This window comes from Triturus cristatus, chromosome 12 (assembly GCF_964204655.1).
Source record: "Triturus cristatus chromosome 12, aTriCri1.1, whole genome shotgun sequence".
In the NCBI taxonomy this organism is placed as follows: Eukaryota; Metazoa; Chordata; class Amphibia; order Caudata; family Salamandridae; genus Triturus; species Triturus cristatus.
In genome coordinates, this window is record NC_140595.1 from 745324811 (window position 1) to 745336943 (window position 12133).

The following is a 12133-nucleotide window of genomic DNA, read 5'->3' on the forward strand; positions in this document are numbered from 1 at the left end:
GCATAATTGTCTGTGAAGTATTGGCATTTTGAAGGAAGCTAGACCCAATCCTATGCATCTACCGCAATTGTTTACTCCAATTTCTGGTCATCGTTCAAAACCGTAATCTAAGTACATCTCGTCAGATGTTTGTAAAATAAGATATTTTGTCATCGCCACACTGGTAAAGATATTACGGCCATAATTGGATGAAAGAATGTTTGCAACTGTTTTAAGACTTTCAACACAGTCCAATTACAACATATAATACCTGAGGATATCGGTATAGCCCCAGAAGTCTAGCTATTGACAATGATGCAGTGGAACGTGATTCCCCAATGATGCCTGTCAGGGGTGATTGTTTTTCACACTGGTAGTTCAGAATTGGCTTCTTCTTCCCTGTCAACATCTGCACTGTGCCCTGCAGAGCTCTCACTAGTGACTGACATGTGTCATAGATGAGGAAACCCAGGGTGATGTTGGGGAGAAGCCACTGTTCTTGGTTTATTTCGTTGACAGCGAACACCAGGGCAAGGACCCAACCATAGGCCCGGACACTAAATCTGAATTGAACAGAAAGATAACATGTCTCAGAAAACAATTATATTAAAATAATTAATGGTACTATTAACTACAAGAATCAACCACTGACAGATAGGGAGGATATTACATGCAAACCAAATAGGCACATCAGATGGGCCTTGTGATCCTAATCCAAAATCAGCAGTTTTGTGACTTGTGCATAATGAAAGATTTGAAATGTACAGTATGATATATATTGAACTCAATTGTAGTAAACTTTGTTCCTTCTGATACATTTAATTTAGATTGAAATAGGTACTCTTTTAGGCCATGATGCTGAGTATTATTCAAGTAAAAGAATGCTAAGGACTGTGGAGTGCATTAACATTTATGTTCACATATTTTTCTAGATGCAAGCAACCTTTAATATGCCATCTGTGTATTCTTTTGTTGGTTCAATAAGTGGGTTACTATTATCATTCAACTTACACTATTAAATATTTAACTGTATTGTTTTAAGCTAACGGAAACCCCTAACACATATTTCATCTATACTCCAACTTTCCTATACATTAGTAAGCCTTGTGATTTTAAGCATCCTAATAATGCTTAGTGCATGGGTATGAAACTCAGCCAACAATAATGTTGATACTTATGTCATTTACAACACGTATTAAGGAATTTCTGATTGTTGTTTGTAGTTAGTATGTCTTTGAGGTCCCATGAAAAGGTGTGACTAATTATTCCTGCCCGACGTTATGCTCCACTGTGTTCTGATCTCTCTCTGTCTTTAGATCCATGAAATGTTTCTTCAAGGGGATCCATTGAACATTCGGCACCCAGCAGGTCACAATGTTCAGCTCATTCCACCGAGCAGAGAGGTGTTGTCATGCCTACTGACCTGGCTTTCATTGGTTGCTCCTGGGGTCTCTAAAGCAAAAATATTGGGCTTTTTTAGAAGTTATAAGTGGTAGCAGTATGTATGTTATCATATCGGTTTTCTTCCTAGTGATATGGCAATTGGTCACCTTAATCACTTGAGAATGTAACTAGACTGGACCCATCACCGCAACGCTGACCTCAATACTGAATGACTCAGTTATCATAGCCACCTATTTGGGCTACTGGAAACATGCCACAGTCCTTCCCCTCCTCAAGAAACCCACAGCAGGCCAGAAGATGCTAGCCAACTACCAGTCTGTTTCCCTGCTACCCTACCTGGCAAAAGTAACAGAAAACGTGATGGACAAAACACCTAGCTACCCACCTCGCTGATAACCACCTCCTCAATTGTGCTCAATCTGGATTCAGGCCCAACCACAGTACAGACACCACCCTCATCGCTGCCATGGATTATGTCCAGATGATCACAGATAGAGGTGGCACTCATCCTAATGGATCTTTCTGAAGCTTTGACACTGTCTCCCACCATATCCTAATCTAACGACTGCACAAAGCTGGCATCCAAGTCCCAAAGATTTGCTCCTTCCTGACTGGCTGCAATAAATCATTCATCCTGGTCCCCTTCAAGTCATCTGTGGATTTCCACAAGGATCCTCACTCTGCCCTGCTCTGTTTAACACCTACATGACCCCACTCACCAGCATCATCCGAACCCATTGAATTAACATCATATCCTACGCTGACCACACTAAGCTCATACTCTCCCCCTCTGTCAACACATTAAACACCAGGAATATTTCCTCCGCCTGGACAGCCGTGGTCACCAGATGGAGGAAAACCCCTGCCTCAAGCTCTACACATGCAAGATGGAAGTAGTCATCCTTGGCAAAGACACCTTGTTGTGAGACTCCATCTGTCATTGGAAGTTCGGACCAATCCCCTTACTGGCAACACATGTAAAGAACCTCAGAATAGTAATCGGGTGAGTTGTTCACTATATATAACATAACATGTTTAACAGGTATGCAGACAGAATATCGAGTTGGGAATGTCGACTTACACAAATATCGAGTTGGAAATATTGTGACACAGAAATATCGACAGCAAGAATATCGTCGCCCAGGATATTGAATTTAAGGTAAGAAATATCATTTTTAGAAATATCGAAGTCATTAATATTGTTTGCAAAAATATAGTAGTTTAAAATATCGATTTTTCAAGTAGTATTATGTATTTTAGTATGTATCTTAAATGGATGTGATCTATTTTTTTGTATAAGTATTGTTTTTGTTTTTTAATATATGTGTTAGTAGTTATCAATTTTATTTAAATTACATTTTGCATTTTTTTGTTCCGTTGCAGGTTGTGGGTTTTTTAGGGGAATAGGGTGGGAAGTAAATTAATTATAATTAATTAATGATAATGTTTTTATTTAGTAATATTTATTTAATTTAGATTTTATAGTGCTAATTGTGGGAAGTCATTTATTATGAATTAATTATTAATTGGTTGTTAATTAATATAATTAATTAATTGGTTATTAATTATGGTATTTGTGTTCTTTTTTTGAGTGGGTTGTGGGGTATATAAGGGTGGGAGTTTTGGTTTTATAGGTGTAATGTTTCGGGAGTAAATTCATTTTAATCTGTTTTAATTTGTTTTGTAATTAATACTTTTTCTTTAATTGATAGTTAATTATGTTAATTATGGAGGTACGTATTTTTTTAAAATTAGATGTGTGTTGTGAATTGTGGTGCTATAGGGTTGGATATAAAAAAAGATTAAATGTAATATGTTTATACATCATATCTGACTAAACAGTTATTTGTTTGTAAATTATTTTTACATTTATTTAATATAAAAAATGTACGTTTTTGTCATATCTTTTTCACATTATATTATGTTTCATTATTTCAGATTTTTAAAATATCTTTATATATTTTTATTTCTTTTATTTTTTAATATTTTGTTTTGGTGATATTTTGTTTGTTTTTAATTTTGAACTGACTGGAGTGGGAATATTAATTTTTACCCCTCCACTATCCAACACTTTCCCTAGTGTTGTACTAACTGGAGTGGGAATAGTATTTTCTACCCCTCTGCTATCCAACACTTTCCCAACTGTTGAACTCACTGAAGTGGAAATAGTAATTTTTACCCCTCCGCTATCAAACGCTTTCCCTACTGTTGCACTCACTGGAGTGGGAATTGTCATTTTTATTCCTCTGCTATCCAACACTTTCCCAACTGTTGCACTCACTGAAGTGGAAATAATAATTTTTACCCCTCCGCTATCAAATGCTTTCCCTACTGTTGTACTAACTGGAGCGAGAATACTATTTTCTACCCCTCCGCTATCCAACACTTTCACTACTGTTGCAGTCACTGGAGTGGGAATAGTAAGTTTTACCCCTCCGCTATCCAACACTTTCCCTACTGTTGCACTCGCTGGAGTGGGAATAGTCAATTTTTATTCCTCCGCTATCCAACACTTTCCCTACCATTGCATTAACTGGAGTGGGCATAGTAACTTTTACCCCTCCGCTATCCAACACATTTCCTACTTTTGCACACACTAGAGTGGAAATAGTAATTTTTCCCCCTCCCCTATCCAACATTTCCCCTACTGTTGCACTCACTGGAGTGGGAATAGTAATTTTTACCCCTCCGCTATCCAATACTTTCCCTACTGTTGCACTCATTGGAGTGGGAATAGTCTATTTTTATTCCTGCGCTATCCAACACTTTCCCTACTGTTGCAGTCACTGGAGTGGGAATAGTAATTTTTACCCCTCCGCTATCCAACACTTTCCCTACTGTTGCACTCACTGGAGTGGGAATAGTATTTTCTACCCCTCCGCCACCAATACTTTCCCTACTGTTGAACTCACTGAAGTGAGAATAGTAATTTTTACCCCTCCGGTATACAACACTTTCCCTACTCTTGCACCCACTGAAGTGGAAAATTTAAGTTTAAAGACTTCTAAATAGTTACGGGCCAGATGTATTACCAGCAATTTTGCAACTCGCAAATTGTGTCGCAATTGCGACTCACAATTTGTGAGTCGCAAAACTGGTTGTACAACAGTGTGTTTAACACTGTTTGTGATTCCCAATGGAGTAGCAAATTGCGAGGCTCATGAATATTAATGAGCCTCTCACAATTTGCGAGCACATTGGGAATGACAGGCCCTCCCAGGTATGGTGGTTTGCTGGGCTCAGCAGATCACCATGTCCGTGACTGTTTTTAAATAGAGCATTTTTTTTTATGCAGCCCATTTTCCATGAGGGAAAAGGGGCTGCGTTTGAATAACAAAAATGAAACGTTTTTGTTGCATTTATTAAGTGCAGGTAGTGGTCCTTGGGACCACTGCCTGCCCTTAAACAAAAATTGCAGAGCCTCTCACAAAGGGGAAGGGGTCCCCTGGGGAACCCTTCCCATTTGCGAACCCAAATACCACCCTCTTCAAGAGGGTGGTAATTTGCGAGTGTTTTGCAACCCCAATTGCAGTCGCAAAACATTTGTACATGGCTTAGTGAGTCGCTATTTCAAAGGGAACTCCCCTTCCAAATAGCGTGTCTCTAAACACTTTTTTGCGAGTCGCAATTTTAATTGCGACTTGCTAAATTGTGTAAGTACATGGCCATTCCAATTTTAGTATGCGCAAAAAGGTCGCTAACCCGTTTGCGCATGCTAAAATTGGTCGTACATTTGGCCCCTAATGTTTTAATTTATAATATAATGTTTTTTCATTGGATTTTATGTTATTGGTGTATGTATATATATATATATATATGTATATTTATATATACAATTATAAAATAAATTAAAATAAATTTCATATACGTATGTTTACATTTTTTATTTAAATTTTTTTGTTATATTTGTTAAAATGTATATTAAATCTAATGAATTTTTAAAAGTTAATTTTAATATTTAAAAAAAATATTTTTCATACATATATTGGAATCGATATTTTGTGCAACAATATTTTTTACATTGATATTTGTTTTCTCAATATTTTTGTACTTACCACTATAAATATAGGTTTTCGACATTTTTGACATCGATATTCATAACTTTATATTTGTGTATGGGGATATTTTGGGGGTCAATATTCTATCAGTGAACCTAACTTAGGGGTCCATTACGATGATGGGCGGACAAAGTGGGCCCACCACCGTAAGGGAGCCAGGGATCGCCGGCCGAAGTCTCGGCGGTCCCGCCATGTAAATTGGGATGCACCCGCCACACTGGCAGGCGCATCCTGGCCCCTTTACATTGCAGGTGGATCTGCTGGCTGCAGACCCACTCACAGAGTAAATGGACTGTGCAAGGCATTGCCATGAACTACATGGCAGGCACCACGTGGTGCCTCCCACGTAGTGCATGGCAATGAGGGGATGTACCATAGGTACCTCCCATGTACACCCCCATCCCCGAACACCCTGGGGGCCCGCTACGTGGCCCCAACAGCAAAGACCATGAGCCTTTCCATGGCGGCATTGCAATGCGGGCGGTGGCGATCCGCCCGCCATTATAATCGGCCGCTTAATCCTAAATAAGGAATCACAGATTGTAACTGATGATAGAAGCCAGCTAGATCTCATAAATATAATATATAATATAATGGAAAGGCCACACTGAGATAAATATGAGATCAGACACAGTTGTGCACTCACGTGCTGCAGCGGATAAGCTGGTCTGGATCATGGAATGGAGTAGCAGGCTCCTGCCACTGAATGTTGACTGGAATTATTCCTCCAATCAGGAGATCTCCTTCTTTTCTAAAGAGGCTTTCTTCCAGGTTCCTCAGAGCGCACCCCAAGGCATCCACATGGTTGAGAACGTGAGGTATCATCAAGAGGACAGAAAGAAACAGCATTGTAGTAGAGAAATGCACCAGGAAGTGTTTTAACTTCAACAAGAGAATATAGGCAAAACAAGAAGAAAAACATCACAATCAACTATAAAGGTATGCTACATAGTTGGATAAGTCTAGCAACATAAGAAAATGTCATAGGCAAGAATGTTTCAACCAGACATACTTAACCAGTCTTGGCCTATAATTTAAAAGTTATCAATGTATTATTGGTGTCTGGCCACATTATGACGATTACATAAACACATAGAAATAAAAACAGAGATAAAATATAAAAGAAGAAAGGGAGGATAGAAAATAGAAATAGAATATTATTTAAAAAGGATAAATGCCTGAAAGTAATTTAAAGTAGGAATATCGACCTGCACGAAAAGGATAGTTGGTGTATTCAGTCACACTTCTTCGGATCAACCTGCCTGCATATATTGGGTAGACTTGGATCAAGGATTTATAGTTGGGCTCTAGCATGATGGAAAGTCCTTGTTGAGTTTGGCTGAATAAAATCGTAATTTCCACTTTGAATGGCTCAAACATAGTCCTTGAAAAGTTTGCTAAATGAGTGGATTTACAAGGCCATTTGGAGTGCCTTCATCCCTGGCCTTTATTGCTTCCAGTATTTAAGATGCCTCTTGCTTCATCATGACTTAACACTTTCCTCCGTATTTTCAAGCAATAATTAGGACACTCTACACTCATAACTCCTTAGAGTGTCTGCTTTTATTTGTTTAACTCAGGAACATGTGATTAGGAAGTGGCAGACGTCTTATTCTTGCATTGCTGGTAAATGAGGTGCTTTTTAGAGATGGACTATATTTGACTTGATTGTTTAGTTAAACAGTACCAGCACATGTGCCAAGGTAGCAATCTATGAAATGCAGCCATCCATAGACCAGATTTGTAACCTGTGGCAATATCTGAGTTGCCTTTTTCTGTGTTTTATTAACATCACTTCACATTATTTCCCTGCACTATTTTCTCACTTGTGTCCTTTCTCTCTTCATCTTTCACCCACCTCAGAGGCTTTCAATTGTGTTTCTTGCCCTGATGATCATCCTATGATTTATACATTGGGGTTGAAACATCTACTTTGGCATAAGTGACTCTATAGTAATAATTGGAGTTTTCTATCAAGGTTATGATGGAGGTCTTGGGTCAAAATATTTGTTGTGTCACTTATTATTTCTTTAGTTTTAGCCTTATGCAGATTGTAATCTAATGTTTGTGTGTTTTTGTAAATAGAGCACTTTTTCAACGCACTGAGCACTGCAACATCAATCTTTTTTTTATAATACTGAAGATTTTCTTGCTGTCAATTCTGCTTTAAAAATATATATATAACCGGTAGCTAAGTGCAATTTTAATTGTTTGATAAAGAGCTGTGTTTGAAGGCATCAATTTTGCACCACGTACAGTGGTACAATAGTAACTCAGGGCTCTCATTTCAATTTATGAAGCCACACAAAGCCACCCTGTGTGGCTTCAAGTGGCCTCATAAATCATGAGTAAGGCGACGCGGCGCAAATCGATGCATTGCCTTACTCTGCGCCCTGGCGGCTTTTCATGGGCGTTGTGATGAGTTTTCCCAAGCAACACCCATGGAATTTGACGCTGCCCTAGATTTACAAAGTGATGTAACGCTGGGGAAGCCCCAAATCTGCATTGTGCAGCACACAGAAAGAGGAAAACGCCTCTTAGGATTGTTTTTGTGTAAGAAAGTTCCCCTTCCTGCAGAAAAACAATCCTGCATGCAACAGAGACACCCTTGCACCATGGTGAAAGAGTGCCTACATTGGCATTAGGCTTAGCTTAAATACAGTGCATTCCTGCCCTAGGGCAACATAACAAGGTGCCTTGCTGCATTGCCCTATGCCAAAATCCAATAAATAAGCCCACAAGTTGTCTTTGACACAATCTGCCTCAGTTAGCACAGATGGGAAAACCTGTGGAGCTGAAGTAGCTTTTCCACGAGTTTCTGTTTATCCCCATAACTGTTATCCTAGTTGTCCCCTTGGATTTAGCCAGCTGATGGCAACAAGATGGTGGTAGAGCATACCAGATACCTAGATAGGAATAATTGGTCACTTTTGCCTTCAGTGGTGATTTTGAATTATTGTCTCTTTTGTTTAAAGGCCCCAGGCTATGAAGATAGATTTACTAAGGTGTTCTTGCCTGGAAGAGAGTCGTCAGCATACAAAAGAAGAATTGAGAGTTTCTATTGATATTAGGGGTGGGCGGAATTTGCGAAATTCACTTTCGGAAATTATCGCGAAAATGTTAAAACTCTATGCAAACACGCGGAAATATCGCGAAGATGCGGAAGTTTTTTTCCCGCCCGTTCGCGGTATTTTCTGCGTAGTCGCGGCTCGCCAACTTACCCATGCGGTTGCTCGCGGGCGCGGCCATCTTGTTTTCACTTGTCTCGCTGTGCATGATCGCGAGAAGAAAGACGTGATCGCACGACGCATGACGTTACTGCGGGTGCGAACTGTCGCGAGACAGCGCAAATGGCTACCAACAATCCAATATCTTGTGGAGAACGCGGCCGGATCGGGAAAACTTGTCGGCGAACGCGGGGATTCAGGTAAGGCGATCGCGCACACGCGAGAATGTATTATTTTACAGCGCGAGCAAGCAAAAAATTCCGGTAAAATGCGGATTGCGGACATTTTGACATTTTCGCGCTCTCCGCGGAACGCGAAAATGTCAAACTATCGCAATTTCCGCGAGCGGAACGGAATTTTAGCCCAGGCTTAATTGATATGATGAACAAAAATCATGCCAATACAGATTCTAGCATGACTCCATTTGTTAACTATAATTTTATAGTCAGTTTGACTAGTACCCATAACCTACAAGTCTACAGAGATAAATAGATTCCTGATGCTATTAATTCTCCCTAGAGTGCTCTCTGTAAATCACACTGAACACTTATGGGCTGATTCCGATTCCGGCCGCAAAACGTATCGACCGACACGGACCCGGAACGGAGACCGACCGACACGGACCGGCGCCGTACGACCCGTGCAGTACCATGCAACGCGTGTGAATTACAACCAACACATACGGAGTACAAGCCGTATGACCGAGCCGTAGGGAAAACAGTGATTCGCCCGGAAAACCGACGCGAGTTGCACTGACCGACACGTACCAGGAATTAACCCGACCGACATGTACCCGCGATGTCCGATCCGTGCAGTACGATGCAATGCGTGTAAACCCAGATCGACTCGTATGGAGCCCAAGCCGCATGACCGACACGCACAGAAAACAGGGACCTCAAGCAATAGATTTTTGCGACTGACGCGTATGAAACACAGAAGGAAGTCAGCGTGAACGAGCCGGAGAAGCCCGCACGAGCCAACATCAGCGTCCGTCTCAGTCAGAAGAACATCTTCATCATGCCTAGAAAACCCAAAGGAAAAAAGACAAAAAAGGACCAAACAAGCAATGACAAAGTCAATAAATATATAAAAAGAAAACCTGGAACAAAGACACACCCACAACTCCACCTATATAAAGGACATCAATCACTACCATGATCCTTTGCAAATAGGAGACAACAGCCAGCAGAAAACACCATCACACAGCAACCACAGACACACTCACAACTCACCCATCACACAACTTTCACACCATTAGCACCTCACCAAAAGCACACACACATACAGCTAGCAAAACCAACACTAACCCACCCTCACACACACATCACTCACCACCACCACCCATCACCACGCCCCCCAAGAAGAATCCAATGTTCACAGATGATGAGTTAAAAGTGCTGGTAGACAAGATCATCAGAATAGAGCAACAGTCTCGCCTCACAGAGAGTGAGAATGGACTGACAAGATGTCTGACACTGGGCTCTGTTGTGGGGAGCACAAGGCCCTGCTGGGAAATGGGCACCAACAAACACCAGGACTGCACAGTCAGCCATCTTGCCATTGCAGTCACACCCCCTCACAGGCAAGCAGAGTCAAAAGGTAGGAAGTTCGGGCATGCTGGGAAGGAGGGTGTAGCCAAGAGCATGATGGGAGTTACAGTCACAGACATTCCCCACCCACCCACATGACCCAGCAAGCTCACACTGAACCATGCTCGCCTCACAGGGAGTGGGAATGTACTGACAAGATGTCTGACACTGGGCTCTGTTGTGGGGAGCACAAGGCCATGCTGGGAACTGGGCACCAACAAACAACAGGACTGCCCTGACTGACATCCTGAAAGTTAACCTGCACCCACTGCAATGTTGGCACGCTTCATGATGGGTTAACTGGCCTGGGAGAGAAGGAGGCCCTGATTTGTAAACAAATACCACCGATGCTGGCCATACACACACCTTCTATGCTAAAACACATTGCACACGTGGTACCAGTCACTCACAAAGATGATGCCCGGGCAAGGAGTCTGACACTTGGGCCTCAGAAATGATGTGGCTGACAATCACACATATGCACTGGCCAAACAAAACCCAGTCGCACACACAGACGTTGCAACCATCTGTTCAAACTTATTGTCTGGGGATGCAGTTTCCTAGGTGCCCCCTGGCCTGATTGGGGAGGTGTGTCTTGCAGATGACAAGTGTGGAGAGCCATATATGGTACATTGCACAAAACACACAGGAACTCACCTATACATCATTGACAGGGGACATCTGACAGTGAATGGAACGGACATATCAATATAGCCGACACCATAGCATGGTCTCATTCACACTCGGTGCTGTTGTGAGCTGCATTCCACTCCTACATTGTGCTGAAACATATGCATCCTTCACACAACACACCACTCACTGACATAGACACTGTAGACACAAGGTCTAACCTGGACTGCATTGGAGGAGACATGCTACTCAAAGCAGCCAAACTGCAACACACACACCACCGGCCCTCACTGTTAGGAGCATTGAAAAGCCAGAGTGCTACCTTGCCAAATCCATGCCACCATGGAGAACATTGACAAGTCAAATCACAAAAGCACGTACAAAACTCAGCACCAGACCCATTAACAATGGTGACATCATCACTTGTATGAAATGAGATGAGACCTAAGAACACTGTAAAAAAACACTTCCTCCAAAGAGATCACAGGCATACTTGACAGTGACCATGTCGTACCACTACACCAATGTGGCACACAAAGACTAGCTAAATCAGCTACCACACATGCCCCAATCTTACAACATATCCTCAGTGGAATACACGTATGTCCTTGTTAAAGCTCATATGTGTACAGGGATGACACACCTGTGTCAGCAACGTGATGGCCCTTGAGTAGTAATGGCCATGTACAGACAAATCTATACATGAGCTGGGCATGCACGCACTTCGACATGCACATTGAAATGTTTCATTTTGGTTGGGCATTGTGCCACAACAATATCAATCTCTGTCCGTGACAACCCTGGACAATGCAGTGTACAGGCAGGCATCCAGACGTACAGTAGAAAATGTCATGATGCCTGTAGAAACATAACTTACATTGTGTGTCTCTTCCAAACACAGGTGGTGCTGGGGGCACAGCACCAAATGAAGTGGAGTCCCAGTCCCAGACTCTGGTAGACCCTCAGCTCTCTGGTGTAGATTAGTCTCTGTCCTCTTAGGATGACGACGAACAACCTTGCACCTCCGGTGTGAGTCATCGTGCAGCACCAGCAGCATCAAAATCTGCACACCATGTACCCACGCCTCCAGCATCTGGAAACCGACAGGGCACCCCTGCCAACACGGACAGACCAATGCCACAGAACACCCACAGCACAGGGACACAGGACCCCCCGGAAGCTACAGCCAACACCACCAGCAACACCACCCAAGGGGTCCCAGTGTAACCTGTGCATGCCGCCGCAG

At 42.0% G+C, this 12133-nt stretch overlaps 1 protein-coding gene across 1 annotated transcript in view; it reads right to left on the minus strand.

The window, feature by feature from the left end:
• LOC146782660 (extracellular calcium-sensing receptor-like) overlaps positions 1–12133 on the minus strand; it is a 115046-nt gene that overhangs the window by 81245 nt on the left and 21668 nt on the right. Inside the window, exons 2-3 of the mRNA XM_085637162.1 lie at positions 6088–6323; positions 251–542 (exon numbers count right to left, since the gene is read on the minus strand). Of these exons, the coding sequence (XP_085493288.1) occupies positions 251–542; positions 6088–6323 (528 nt within the window). The remainder of the gene's footprint in view (positions 1–250; positions 543–6087; positions 6324–12133) is intronic.